The 15,679-nt window shown below is 38.1% G+C and overlaps 1 protein-coding gene across 4 annotated transcripts in view; it reads left to right on the top strand.

Annotated features, from left to right (window-relative positions):
* Positions 1-14,864, top strand: part of ZBTB44 (zinc finger and BTB domain containing 44) — a 70,902-nt gene extending 56,038 nt beyond the window's left edge. For 2 of the 4 annotated variants that reach the window (XM_061203021.1, XM_061203018.1), the window contains 4 exons: positions 7,389-7,473; positions 9,918-10,081; positions 11,431-11,731; positions 13,506-14,864. In XM_061203021.1, the coding sequence (XP_061059004.1) occupies positions 10,066-10,081; positions 11,431-11,731; positions 13,506-13,788 (600 nt within the window). In that variant the 5' untranslated portion in view covers positions 7,389-7,473; positions 9,918-10,065 and the 3' untranslated portion in view covers positions 13,789-14,864. Of the gene's footprint in view, positions 1-7,369; positions 7,474-9,917; positions 10,082-11,430; positions 11,732-13,505 lie in introns of those variants that run through there. The other 2 variants (XM_061203019.1, XM_061203020.1) reach the window with 2 other exon arrangements.
* Positions 14,865-15,679: the final 815 nt, after the last annotated feature.

Here is a 15,679-nt window from a genome sequence, read left to right on the forward strand (position 1 = left end):
AGGTTGCCAGTGCAAGGCAGTAAGGCCTTCAGCCAAATCTCGATGAGCCCTTCATTTCTGCCAATGCCCTGTTGCCAGAGACCACCAGGAGCATACCTAGAATTAAACAAGTTGAGTTCAGTACCCATTTGAAGTGTGGGAGATCACACACCATGGGGTCTTTAGGGCTTCTCAGTAAGAGGGTGTTAGAAAGGACTTATTAGAGGATTTGGGCTTGTGTTACGTGATTTCAGGACAGCTGCAAGAACAAAGGATTGTTTGTTCAATCCAATTCAAGTAAGTGGGGTTTGCTTGGGGACTGGTGATGTCGGAAAGCATAAACAACTCTGTGACTGAGAATCTTAACAAATATCTAGGAATGCAGACCAAAGTAAACCTAAAGCAGCAGGGACTTCCATTAGCTAGAAAGGGTGGGGGGGAGGTTTGGTATTTTTGTGATTGCACAGTGACCTTGTTTTTGTCTGTGCTTAAAAAAAATTATGTGTTTGAGACCAGTGTGATCGGGTCTGACGTTGGTGTTCTGCAAGATTGTTTTATGTCCAACAGAAAACACCAGGCCTAGCTGTGAATACCAGGCCCATTCCTAAGTGTCAGTGCCAGGCCAGTTCCTCTTTCTCAAGTATGAAATGAGGTATTTAAAATATGTAGAACTGTGGCTGGAACATGGTAAAAGCAGTAGTGGCTGGACCACTGTAATTATTTTTCACCACCAGAAGGGTTTTTGTAAGTGTCTTAAGTACTTAAACAATGGTTAGCGAAAACAGAAATCAGTTTGATGGAACAGAAGCTATCATACAGCACTCCTTAATGATGAAAGAGTAGATTCTCTCTTGATAAAATAGCCCTTAACATATAAAGCTGATTGTCTCTATAAATCAGCTTTACTGTTTTATAAGAGAGAGGGTTCTATTCAGAATTCTTAGTCCTCATTACCACTGAGAGCAGAATCTCTATAGTTTATTTATTTATTTAATTTTTATTATTTATTTATTTATTTGGCTGTACTGGATCTTAGTTGCAGCACGCAGGATCTTTAGTTGCAGCATGCGGGCTCTTTTAGTTGCGGCATGCAGGATCCAGTTCCCTGACCAGGGATCGAACCCGGGCCCCCTGCATTGGGAGTGCAGAGTCTTAGCCACTGGACCACCAGGGAAGTCCCAGAATCCCTATAGTTTAGAAAGGAAACTTCATTTTAATAATTTAAGAAACATCACTATCGCATCAGCAAAGTAAAATTGCTGGTATAGCCTGCTATTAAATCAGTTCAATTAAAATTCCAATTAGGGGCTTCCCTGGTGGCGCAGTGGTTGAGAATCCGCCTGCCAATGCAGGGGACACGGGTTCGAGTCCTGGTCTGGGAAGATCCCACATGCCGCGGAGCAACTACGCCCGTGAGCCACAATTACTGAGCCTGCACGTCTGGAGCCTGTGCTCCGCAACAAGAGAGGCCACGATAATGAGAGGCCTGCGCACCGCGATGAAGAATGGCCCCCGCTTGCCACAACTAGAGAAAGCCCTCGCACAGAAACGAAGACCCAACACAGCCATGAATAAATGGATAAATAAATAAATAAATAAATAAATAAATTTTAAAAATTCCAATTAATATGGTTACTTGTGCTGTCATGGGCAGAAACCACCATCTCAGGAAAATGTTTACAAGATTTATTTGTGCTGATGGTTACATAAGTGATATAACACTATGTGTTATAATGTCCACAGTATGGATGGATTTCTAAAAGTCTGTTTTAACTCTTAATTTAGCTTGGTGTTTTTTAGCTTTTGGCACATTTAATGTGCCATGGACTAGAAGAGAGTACCCTCTGTTTTACTTTCCATGCTTACTATCCATCAAATTAGGGATCTAGAGGCCAAGGTTTAGGTATTTTAGAATGGAAATAGATTTAAGAGGGACCATCTGCTAGATATGTCTTGTACTCCATTTTAGTTCTTTTTGACCAGCCTTTTAAGCAGACTCCTGGTAACACCAGAATCAATCCAAAGCATAGTGGGTTTCATTTCCACCTCACCATGACCCTACTCCCTCCTAAAAGTATTACAGTTTACTTGATGGTCAAATTTCAGTTAGATCAATCTTCCTGGCCTGCCCTAATTGCACTTCCAGGCCTTTTTTGCAAGTCTTTACCTATAAGCTTTAATGTTGCCTGTGTTCTGAAGAACTGCAGAATACTATAAAGTAGATTTTTGTGTGTGTCCATGGTGACCAGATCCAAATACCAGGATTTTTCCGGTTTTTAATCCTAGGACAGATTGAAAGGTTAGTGTTTAGTTCCCTCTTTAAGGAAAAAAGTGACAGTGGGAAGATACTGACAAGTGAACAGCTCTTTCCTAAACAAAATGCAACATTATCTGGTCCTCCAACACACATCTGGTTTAAAACAAATGAGAAGGATCAGGAATAAGTTGGATAAATAGGCATAGGGGAAAAACATAAATGTTTTTTGATAGTAAGGGAATGAGAAAAAGAAAAGGCATGCACAGAAATGCCAAACACACACCAGTAAGGGCGAGATGGGGGTGAGGGGACAGGAGGAATAGAGGTGCAGCTGGGGATGAATGTAAACGCATAGGGTCTTGTCTCCTTTCAAAAACCTCTATCAGTGTATTAGAACACAGGATAATAATTGGTGTTCTTGATGATTACCGTGAGTCATCAAGAAACAAGAAAAGAATTATATTTAGTAGTATTTATTTAAGAAGTCAAGGCAAAATACAACTGTGTCACAAATTTTCTAGTGCAAATTATTTAATAAAGTAAGCTTGGATGCCTTAAAAGGGATTCGGTTAGTTTTTTGGAAAATTTTACTTAAGTGGAAAATGTATTCGGTTCCTAATGTCAGCAAATTCAGGTGTTCCAAGGGGGAAAACTGAAGTATCGGATTCAAAATTTTCATTGGGAGGAAGTTTCATCCTATGTATCTGTTAACATGATATTTATTAAATGTTCACATGTATATGGTGTTGTACAACTGTTACAGTTAGTACCTTTTAGCTTTCATTAAAATACTGCAACCAGAAGAGTGCTGGCCGTAAGGACTGCACAGCCGCAAAGGCTTGTTTGTTTACTTGGGGCAGCACAGCTTATTCGCACGCCGTAAAGACATTGGCCAGGTTTAGTACCTGATGAGAACAGGCGAGGCTGGTTAGATCTACCCTCCCACTGAAAACAACGTGATCTTTTTATTTTAAGTCACGTTTTAAAGTATTTGAAAAGATGGTTAGGGAACTGCCAGGTTAATTTTAGGGGGGAGTCTGACGCAGAGAGGTAAGTACATACCAGAGCACTAAAACCAGTTTTTCCGTAAGACATTTGCCAAAACACAAGAGGGCTTTGGTTCATCAAGTCGAAGAGTGAGGGAAACAGAGGTCGACCCAGAGCATATGAAAGCTGTGAAGTCTTATTAAAGAAGTTGCTCCACGCATTAAGCACTAGGACTCAACCTGCTCCCCTTCCTCCAGACTCCAGGGGACTCTAGAAACAGCTGCCTTGGCAGTGGGCCGACTAAGAGATGAAAAGGGAAAGGGAAAAACACATCCCTGAGAAGTGGTAGGCACAGACCAGCCTCTTGCAGATTTACATCCTGCTTACTCCTTGCATGGGTAGGCCAACGAATCTCAAACAGTGAATTGGGTTAGATAGGGCCTGCCCTCTAGGAACCTAGCAGGGGCAAACAGAAAGCTTTTCTGGAAGAGGGTATATTCATCCTCCCCTTAGCAAATCAGTCCCCTGCAAATAATTTTCACGGACAGTAACCACGGTCAGAACAACCAGAGCACGCAGGAAACATGGATATCAAACATTTTGGCAGCAGATTGGATTTCAGCAGAAGAGAGAATTGGTGAATCAGAAGATAAATTAGAAGAAATCACCTGAGTGCTGCACAGAGAGAGAAACTATTAGGGTTCTCCAGAGAAACAGAACCAGTAGGATATATATAGATATGCAGAAGGAGGTTTATTAGGAGGGATTCACTCACATGATTATGGAGGATTAGAAATTCCATAATCTGCTGTCTGCCAGGTGGAGGCCAGGAAAGTCGGTTGTGTAGTTCCAGCCCAAAGCCGAAGGCCTGGGAACTGCCGGCCTGTTAGTGTCCAAAATCCCAGTCCAAGTCCAAAGGCCCAGGAACCAGAAGTGCTGATGTTGAAGAGCAGGAGAAGATGGATGTCCCAGCTCAAGCAGAGTGCAAATTTGCCCTTCTTTCACCTTTTCGTTCTGTTCAGGCCATCGCCAGACTGGATGATACCCACCTGCAATTGGTGAAGATGATCTTCCTTACACAGTCTACCAATTTAAATGCTAATCTCTCTGGAAACACCCTCACAGACACACCCAGAAATAATATTTTACCAGCCCTCTGGTCACCCGTTAGCCCAGTACGTTGACACATAAATTAACCATCACAGAGACAGTGGTAGAGACTACAGGTGTAAAAGAGGGTAAAGGTTATGGATGGTACAAACATAGGTATGACGGAAGTCCTAAAAGGAGAGGAGAGAATGGCTGAGAATTTTCCGGAATCTAAGAAAGACAACAGTCCATAGATTAGAGGTCAGCAAATCCCAAACTGGGAAAAGATGAAAAGAAACATGAACCTAGACACATTATAGAGAAAATTCCGGGAAAACAATTAATGACAGATTACCTTCAGAAGAATATCTGACTTTTAAATAACGTTAGAAACCAGTGAAGTGATATCCTCCATATGCTGAAGGAAATAACTACCAATCCATATGTCTACACACAGTGAAAATATCTTTCAAGAATGAAGATAAGACATTCTCAAAGAAAACAGAATTCAGCAGTATATCATCACTAAAGAAATGTTTAAGGATAGACTACAGGTAGAAGTGAAGTGAACACAGATGGAAGGTTTAATATACACAAGAGAATGAAGAGCAAAGAAAGGTAAACATGTGAACAGATGTGGACAAACATTGCTTATATTAAAGAGTAGGGGCTTTATCAAAACAAAAGTAAAACGTCAGGCAATAATTTGTAAATTGAAGAATGGGTATGTATGGGAAATGAAGTTAAACTGTTCTAAGATCCTTCTGTTGTCCATGAGGAAGGAAAAGTTTTTAGACTTGGTTAAGTATGTGTCTAATTTCCAAAGCAACCAGTAAAGTGAATAGGAAAAGACTGTGTAATTTCCAAACTAATTGTAAGGGGGAAATGGAATGATTATTATCGTTTATATTCAACAAGTTGATTCTAAAATGTAAAAAAGACAAAGGGCCAGGAATAGCCAAGATGTTCAGGGAGCAAATGAACAAGGTGAGAGGATTTGATCCACCTCAAATCAAGATTTATTATAGAGCTACAGTAACTAAAGTGTGGCCTTCATGCAAGTGCAGACCAGCAGAGGGAACTAGCAGAGAACCCAGAAACAGACCCATGCTTTCAGAGCACTGCAGATCAGAGAAGAAAAGACAGACTTTCCAGTAACTGTGTTCCGTCACAAAATCAACTCCAGGTGTGTTAAAGAAAAGACCCAAGTGCCAAGGGCAAAACCTAGATCTTTCATAAGGTAATTTGAGATAGGGAAGGATTTTTAAAAACAAGCTCTGAAAGCCATAACCATAAAGGAGAAGACTGATCAATTCAATTAAAATATAAATTTTTCGGTCATCAAAAGAAAATGTAAAAAGACAAGCCATGTAAGAGGGGAAAATATTTGTAACATCTTTTACCTACAAACATGAAAAGAACTCTTATGATAAAAAGGACAACTCAATAGCAAGACTTGAACAGGCATGTCACAGAAGAGGGGTTCAATAAATACATGAAGTTAAAAAAATACATATTCTATGAACGAGCAAGTCCATTCCTGATATAGATACCCTAGAAAAAAAAGCATGTGTATGTGCATTGTTACTTGAATATATTCACAGCAGGGAGTTCCCTAGCGGTCCAGTGGTTAGGGCTCTGCGCTTCCGCTGCAGGGGGCATGCGTTCTCAATCCCTGGTCGGGAACGAAAAATATATATATATATATTCCCAGCAGTGTTGCTCATAGTAGCCTGAAACTGTCCATCAAGAGTGAATTGGATAGATGATGAATAATACTTAACTTCATTTACATGTAACAACATGGATAAGTCCACAATATTGAAGGAAAGAAGCAAGACACAAGAATACATACAGTGTGACTCATTTTATGTAAGGTTTAAAGCAGACACCATTAAATGGTATGTACTCTTGCGTACTCTTCGTGGTAAGGGCGTGATAGTAAATATTTTAGACTTGACCTCTGTCCCAAGCTCACTTGCTCCACTCTGCCACTGGAGTGAAAGCAACCCTCGATGGTGCTCAGCTGTGTTGTAGCATAAAACAACCCCTAGTTTATGGAAACATGCATTTGAGGTAAAATTACTTTTTAAAAGGAAGGGGGAGGGGATTTCCTGGCGGTCCAGTGGTTAGGACTCTGCGCTTTCACTGCCGAGGGCGCGGGTTCGATCCCTGGTTGGGGGAAGATCCAGCAAGCGGAGCAGCGCAGCCAAAAACAAATGAAAATAAAAAATAAATAAAAGGAAGCAGGATAAGAAGAAAAGGAAAGAAATGATTACCGTGAAAGAGGATGCTGATGGTTGCCTCCTGGAAGGAGGGGTTTGCGATCAGAGAAGGGTAATGGGAACTTTCAGGATGCTGCCAGTGTTTTAGGGGGTTTGTGAGGAGGTTTCACAGATGTTCACCTTACAGCTGTCTTTCTAATTCTGTGTAGAAGTTGTGTGTACAACAAGTAAGTTGTATGTCACAATAAAATAAGTTTTAAAAAACAAAACTTGTCAATGCTTCCTTAAATGATTGTTACAACATTACTTAATTTTATGTGAATTTTTGTTTAGTTTACATTTGAATTGCTCTACTTCTTTCTAAAATTTATATCAAAGAAATACTCTTGAAATAATTTCAGTAGTGATATAAGGCTGTTGTTTCGCATGTGATTTTTTTAAATCACATCAACATTTAATTAAAATAGAAGTAGGGACTCACCTGGTGGTCCAGTGGTTAAGAATCCCCCTTCCAATGCAGGGGATGCGGGTTCAATCCAGATCCCACTTGCCGCGGGGCAACTAAGCCCGTGTGCCACAACTACTGAGCCCATGCACCGCAACAAAAGATCCCGCACGTCGCAACGAAGACCCCGTGTGCTGCAACTAAGACCTGATGCAGCCAAATAATAAAATAAAATGTAAAAATTAAACAAAAGTTAAAAAGTTATAGAACACTACTACTTCTGACCAGTAATTCAGGGTATATACATTAGATAATCTGTTCAGAGGCTTGGAGACACAGCTTACAATTTATATCTTGGCTTTATTTATTACACCAAAGTATTGACAGCTGTCTTTTTTATTCACAGGTTCAGTAGATGAAGGCGTCACTGAAGGGTTACCTACACTTCAGAGCACTTCCAGCACCAGTGCTCACGCAGATGATGATGATCGGTTAGTACTAACAGTGCATAGTTTTCTTGTAAGGGCTGTGCTTGTAACTCTAAATCCAAGCATTCTATCTGGGAATTATATAAAAGTTTATTGCGACCTCCCTTTAGTATATTTTTTAGTCATCAGGTAGCCACATAAATTAGACAACTTATAGTACAAGGGTTTTTTTTTTGGCATTTCCAAGACTTCCCAGCCCAGTTGCTTTAAATAGTATCTATATTAAGGGTTGGCAAGCTGTGGACCACAGGCCAATCCCAGCCACCACCTTTACTTGTAAATCAAGTTTTATTGGAACACAGACATGCTCATTTGTTTACGTATTGTCTGTGGATGGCAGAGTTGAGGGGTTGAAACAGATCATGTGGTGTGCAAAGCCAAAGCTAATTACATCTGACCTGCTACCAAAAAAGTTTACCAAACCCTTATCTATGTACTCATGGTTCCCAAGTCATTATCTTCACATTGACCCTTCCTGCTTGATAATTTTCACATAGATGTAGCAGGGCCAAGACTTCATATATGGCCAAGACAGAACTCTAGCCTTTCCCTCCCCTCAGACCCACTCCTCCAGTCCTCCTGTCTCGGTAAACAGCACCATCATCCCCCCAGTTTCCCAAGCATTGTCTCTGGGAATTATACTTGATCCTTCTTTCCCTCACCTCCCACCACCATATTTAATCTTTAAGCAAGTCCTGTCAGCTCTGCATCCAAAATATACTTCTCCTCCTTCTCAGTCCACTTCTCCTCCAGCTCTGCTACTACCACCCCAGCCCAGGTCACCACCATCTTTTGCCTTTACTACAGTAACCTTCAACTGGCCCCTGATTTCATTCTCCCCTACTCCAGTCATTCTCCATGTAGCAGCCAGAATGATTTTGTCTTTTAAATTAAGTCAGATTATGTTGCTGTTCTAAGTAGCAGATTCTTAAAATTCTCCAGTAGATTGACACTTGAAATCTAAACTCCTCACTATGCCTTTAAAGGCCTACCTGATAGGACTTCCTTCAGACCATACTCCTCCTTGCATACCCATATCCAGCCACGCTGACCTTCTTTCAGTTCCTAGAATATTTCTAGTCCATATTTGTTCTGGCTTTGGGGCCTGTCTGCCATTTTAGGGCCTTTACTCTGCCTGAAATGCTTTCTCTCCTAATTTCCACACTGCTCACTCTTTCCTGAATATTCAGATCACTGTCTAAGTGTCAGTTCTCAAGGAAGATTTTCCTGACCACCAGTCTAAAGTAAAACAGCACCGATCGCTATTGGATCACTCTGTTTTAATTCTCTGTTCTGATCATTTTCTCGAGTGTTTATTGTCTGTCTCTGACCAATGAATATAGACTTCACTGAATTAACTCCTCCTCTTAGAGTCCGGGACAGACTTAAAAAGTGTATTTGTTGAAAACTTGAAGGATTCAAAGAACTCAAACAAGGTTTATTGTTCTTGAATAGCTAAACCTGATAGAGCAGGTTATGAACCAGAGTCATTTGAATAAGTTAATGAAGGTGTAAACAAATAGAAATATGCCTAGATTCCTTAATTTCAAACATTAATGAGGTTGTCTGTTCTATACTAGATACTGTGCGGAGTGGTGGGCATATTGAGATGAAGCGTAATAACCCTTTACCCTCAAAGAGATCAAGCCAACTTTGGGGGAGGGGGAAGAGGTTAAAGACAGACAAGTAAGCAGATAATCATGAGTCATCTGCAGAGGGGTCTGTCACTCTGCATAGGAGGGTACCTACCTAAACCACTGATGAATCAAAGAAGGCTTTCGGGAGGAGGAGGTAACTTCTTGGGTACATTTCATAAAACGGCTGGGCGTGTTATCTAGGCAGAAACGGTAGGCACGTAAAGGAAGTTAAATATATGAAAGCACAGCACTGAGAGAGAACTGTTAAGGAGGAACTGCTTGGTATTGGGTATGTTTGGGGAGTATGACAAGAAATGAGGCTGGAAGAGTACACAGACCCAGATCATGCGGAGTCTTGTCTGCCTTCACTCTGAAGATAACAGTGAACCATCGCAGGATTTTTATCCGGGGACTGATTTAATGAGAGAGATCACTGTGAAACAGTGAGGATGGATTAAAGGGGTGTGGGGCTAAAGAGAAGGAGTTACTAATTCAGCCGTATATTGATGAGGGCCTGAATTAAAGCAGTAGTAGGAAGGGAAGTATTAGAGAGATGAAGGATACCTAAAGTAAAATCGTTTATGATATGTGCTTGGTCATACATCCTTGCTTAACTTAAGATACTTGACATTCTGGACAATAGCATTGTTTCTCCTATTGTTATAAATGAACCTTGTAATCTTAACTTTTAAACTGCTTCAAAAAGTCTTAAAGTGTTTTTTTGTTGTTGTTGTTCATTTAAAGTTGTGCAGAAATGTTTATTGAACTTAAAAATCAGAGCCTGGTTGCCTTCTTTGGTCTGTTTTTTAGATTGGAAAATGTTCAGTATCCCTACCAACTCTACATTGCTCCTTCCACCAGCAGCACAGAACGGCCAAGTCCAAATGGTCCCGATAGACCTTTTCAGTGTCCAACATGCGGGGTGCGATTCACCCGTATTCAGAACCTGAAACAGCACATGCTCATCCACTCAGGTAATGTCGTCATCCCTATTGTGGCATAAATGAGCACTCCAAAACATTTTATTTTGAAATTCCAGTTAAAAACAGTAAACAGATGCTTTTGAGTTAGAAAAAAGTTTATCTCTGGGAAGTCTAGTGAGAACAGATAAACATAGGTCCATTGCTGAATTGGTGCAGTGTCAGAAATGTATTTGCTTACAGGCATCAGTATTCTCATTAAGACTTGGGTCGGGTGTAATATGTAAATGAAAAAGATATCAGACGCATGTGTGTGTATGTGTGAGGAAGAAAAGCACAAATACGGTAAAGCAAATGGGGTTAACAGGGTGTATATTGGTGTTCTTTGTACTATTCTTCTTGTAACTTCTCTAAGTTTGTAATTATTTCCAAATAAAAAGTGTTTTAAAAAATTAATAACAATAATTTAATTTTAATTCTACAATCCTAAATTTCTCTGTGCCCTGATTAGTCAGCCTTGTAGTATTTTTTTAGTGTAAAAGAGGTTTTGGATAAATGATGTGTAAAACATATTTGAAATTTAAGTTAAGTGTTCACATAAAGGCAGTAAAATCCTTGCGGGTAGAACACTGACCTCTGATAAAGTAAGAAATCTTTACTGCTATTCTCAGCTGTATAACTATCTCACTTAGATAGGTCTAACAATCCCTGTGCTAACACTAATTCCCTATGACTTTGTTGAATCAACAGATGATGTTTTGAAGGTTTATTGAAATTTTATTTGCTAAAACTGTGATAATGAATTGGAAGGGACCATTAATATACTTTATATTTCATATATTAATTTCTACATATTTTTTCCATCACTGTTACATTAAATACCCCAAAACTCAATCAAGTAGTAGTTCTGTTACAATCACTAATTATGTTCAGAGATGTTAGAATTTACCTTTTTTCTTCTCATTTTTCTCTTGAGATAGGAAATGAAGAGTAGGTACTGATCATTTTCACATCTTCTCAATATAAACCTCACTACTTTAATGAAATGAAGTAATGTTATGTGAAGATTTAGGCTCTGCTTAAATACTCTGGTTAAACTGTGTTTTGAAGTCTATAAAATACAAGATTGGGAAGCGTTCAAAAATCTGTTGGAGTATATATTACCTCGATTACCCCCACCCCATGGTGCCTTTCTTTCTCGCTTTCTTTTTTCAAGCACTAGTGACTTCTTAGATGTTCTGTACCTTTTCTGAGATGCTGAGTTTGGAACTCATTTTTGCTGATGATTTTTGTCTTTTCAGATTATCTCTTGCTACAGAATTACAGTTCAGAAATCTGTGAGGTTTATGACATTTCCACTTATTTTGTTTTTAGATAATATTTTGTTTTGCTTTATTTTATAGGAATTAAACCATTTCAGTGTGACCGATGTGGGAAAAAGTTCACCAGGGCTTACTCGCTAAAGATGCATCGCCTAAAGCATGAAGGTAAACGCTGTTTCCGGTGCCAGATATGTAGTGCCACTTTCACTTCCTTCGGGGAATATAAACACCACATGAGGGTTTCCCGGCACATTATCCGCAAGCCTCGGATTTACGAGTGCAAAACATGTGGCGCCATGTTCACCAACTCTGGAAATTTAATCGTGCACCTGAGGAGTCTGAACCATGAAGCGTCAGAGCTAGCAAACTACTTCCAGAGCAGGTGAGGTGCACAACGAAAACCGAACCAGGAAAACTGCTTTCTAAACTCTCTTTTCCTGCTTTTAGGGCAGCCTGCTGTGTTTTTTTATCAGGTTGCCAGCTAATCAGTCACATTCCTTTTAAATTCCCACTATCCAATAATGCTCTGATCTCCTGATCTGATCAAATTTTGCTGATCCTTCTAAGTATAAACAATTTTAAATACATTTATAGTTGGCATTAGAAATCTTTTCCTACAGAAGTAGACTACTTACCAGCTTGTTTTGGTTTTTTTGTGGGTTTTTGTTGTTGTTTTTTTAAATACAAGGTTAAAGTAATTCTGTAGTACATTTTAAAATAGACCTTATTGGAGAATTTATACCGTGTCAGATGATATTTAGTGATAGTGGATTACTTCAGACTCTTTGGATGTTAATTAAATTCTTGACCACTTCTCTCTTTTTTCTTTAAATAGTAAGAGAGAAACTTCTACACCAACTATAATGGATATGATAATTTACATCAAATGAAGTTTTCCTTTTTTTCTTTCAGTTTAGAGCTCCATGCTTTTAATATAAAAAACTTACAATAGAGCTACCTTTCTGATTTATTGGGTATCCAAGGATCAGGTTCTGGTTCTAGCTCTGCCACTAACTAGTGTTATGATTTAACACGTCACTTTACAGATGAAGCAGCTTGAAGCGTAGAGAAAGATAAAATGTAAGCTTTAAAGATGATTTCTAAGGTCTCCTCTAGATATAAAACTCTGTTGTCTATTTTTAATACTTTATCAGAATTGTACATCTGTAGGAATCCTTAGTTTCTTATAAAATCAAATCTTAAATTTTTAACTGCCTTCATTTTTTAAATCTTATTTTTCAGTAAATTATTCCTGCATAGATTTTGTTTTTCTCTTCAAGCCAGACATTTTGTTTAATGTAATCATTTCTAACTCTGGGTGTCTGGTTATCATATCACTAAACCTAGATTATACATGACATAACAAACTTTGTTCCGGACTAAAATAGTGTCTCAGTTAACCACGCCTGTTTTCTGTATCTTCCCTGTACTGAGCCCTCTATCCTCTACTCTTGTTTAACACCTGAAGACTTTTTAGAAAATATAACATAGGACATCTTAAATTGCTTTGCAGATGAGCAGACTTCAATTTTTTTTATTAATAGTGGACAAATTATAAAATAACCTTAAGTATATTAGTTATTGACATTATAAAGTGTAATGAATTTTTTTTTTGTTTAACAGTAAAGATTTAAATCAAGCATCTAAGTAGTTTTTTACATTTCTCTATATAGTAGATTACATAAAAGGTCATTTATGCCTGAGGATTTAGTTTCTTAACTAATTTATATCCAGGAAGTAATAAAAAGCTAGGTTTATATACCTTATAATTAGTGTATAATCCAAGAAAGGTTACGCATAAGTTATTCAAATGATCTTTGTTTAAATGAACATGCTATTTTCATCTGTTTTGTATACAAAAACTCTTCTACATAGAACAAGTAAGGCTGTTTAGGTGTCCAGAGTGACACTGAAGGTGATAATCTTATCTCTCTTGGTGGTAGGGAGAGTTGATATACTTTGGTTCTAATGGATGGTTTTGGTTCATATATTTAGGAAAGTTTAGAAATTGAAAATTCCTGAGTTCTAATCTTCATTCAAAAATTAGAGAAATGAAAAATCCCAATCTTGTTTTACAAATCAGGTTTTTTTATTGTGTCTTATTTATTACTGGCTTGAAAATTAACTCCCTGTTTCATCCTTTGCCTCTTACCTAGTGATTTCCTAGTACCGGACTACTTAAACCAGGAGCAAGAAGAGACCCTTGTTCAATATGATCTTGGAGAACACAGTTTTGAAAACAACTCCTCTGTTCAGATGCCTGTAATTTCACAGGTCTCCTCGACCCAGAATTGTGAAAGCACTTTTCCCTTGGGGTCTCTTGGTGGGCTGACAGAAAAAGAGGAGGAAATGCCAGGGCAGCCAAAGACCAGTGCTTGTGCCGAGGCAACCAGAGAGGACCCCCCAAAATCAGAGCTGTCTTCTGTAACTATTGAGTAATTTCATGGTTTGGCTTCATTTTTGATTTTTGGAAAGTGCCTGTGCTTGGTCTTGTACATTTGAATTTAATTTAACTTTTTAAGCAAAAAAGCGTTTGGGAAAGAATTTCCCTTTTTACTTTGTAAGTTCTGCAACTGATGTTTTATCTTTCATGACTGAGAGATTGCTTCTGTAAGTGCACAATAACATGGTGTTGAAATATAATAGAAACCTTGAGACTTAAGGAGAACCAGTTGACTTAAAACTTGTATCAGTTTCCTCTTCCATTATCAGGAGTAGGCTAACAACAGATCATTAGGTCAAGAAGAAATCAGATGATTATTGACCTTCCTGAAATGAAAGCGTACACCAGAAACATATTACTGAACGAATCTGGCAAATGGCCTGAATAGATGTTTACTCCTATACACAGGATATTGTACAGTCTTTTGTAAAGCCTGTTGTTTTTGGAAGTATTTATGGTGAGCTTTCTTAAAAATTATTAGGGTATATACTTCTGAAATCCCACGTGTTTTGTTTTGTTTTTTTAAGCTTTGTCACTATAATTTTTCATGGTGAAAATTTGGTATTGGGATAGGTATTCCCTGTACCTTTATAGTACCTCTCCTCCAAATAATCTTTCTTCTGTGAAAGAAGGCGAAGAACCACGGTTAAGGATAGTCAACTTGTGCATGAAATGACCAGGAACAGAGAATATAGTATGCGAATCTCGGCTTTATAGGAACTCTTTCATACTGCTTTTCTGGATAAAATTATTGTTTACCTGGTCTTTGAATGTTAATGCCTGGCTAATTGGGTCGTAGCCTAAATCAGTTTTCTCTTGCCTATACTTGGCATGATCCCATGAAAAGGAGATATACTGGAGATGTTCTATATTTTATACATAGGTTTGTGTATTGTTGAGGATGTTTTTATTCTGCTGTTTTGGACAAAATAAAGAATTCTCTGTTAAGGCTATATTCTTAACCCAACTGCGATTGTTTACAAAATACCCATATGACAGTGATAAATTGTCCTTATTCCAAAATAGTTTAAGACATTGCCAAATGTCATATTAAAAGCAGTTAGGATAGTTTTTACGCAATGTAAGCAATAATGTAGAAGTAGAGGAGAGTCTATAAACTGATGATCTATGACTTAAATCTATTTGGGGAAAAAAAAAAGAATTGTTAAGACTAAAGAAAAACTAAAAACCTTAAATTAATGACTATTACCTCTTGCTGCTAAAAAAAGAAAAGAAAAGAAAGAAACTTCGTGGTTTATAGTTGAAATATATATGATACTCTAGACTGGAATATATGTTTTTACCTGGTGCCATTAAAGCATCACTGACCTTGATCCTAAATACTCATGAGTCCATGAACAATGATCTTTTGAGTAACTCTTTTTTTCTATGTATATACCCAAAGTTTAATAATTATGAAAACACCTGATTAGGTTAGAAAAAGAAAATACAGTTTCTTATTCAAAACACAAGATCTCAGTTTTGTCTGGGTGCTAGTTGTTAATAATAAAATTTTTCTAAGTTATAGTGATTTGTTTCATTTTTTTTTAATTGGCTAATTCTGTAACTTCTTTTATCCCCTACAAATGTAAAGGAAGGGAAAGTGAACTCATTGAAGATTTTTTTTAGGCTAATGTTCTTTCTGTCTGTTTGAATATTCTGCTGTTTTTAACTTGTTTCCAACTCCTTTTCTCACTCATGAACCTGTTGTTTCCTCTTTGCTCCCAAACATAGGTATAGTACCTTCAGGAAAATCAACATATACAGATTATGATGGCCTTCCATTATTTATGCTTCTTTACTAATAGGTTGAATTACTTTCTTCAACAGACTGTGATACTAATAGCGGTACTGCTGTGTCTCAACTGGAAAGGTCAGGAATTTTTA

This window comes from Eubalaena glacialis, chromosome 10 (assembly GCF_028564815.1).
Source record: "Eubalaena glacialis isolate mEubGla1 chromosome 10, mEubGla1.1.hap2.+ XY, whole genome shotgun sequence".
NCBI classification, from domain to species: domain Eukaryota; kingdom Metazoa; phylum Chordata; class Mammalia; order Artiodactyla; family Balaenidae; genus Eubalaena; species Eubalaena glacialis.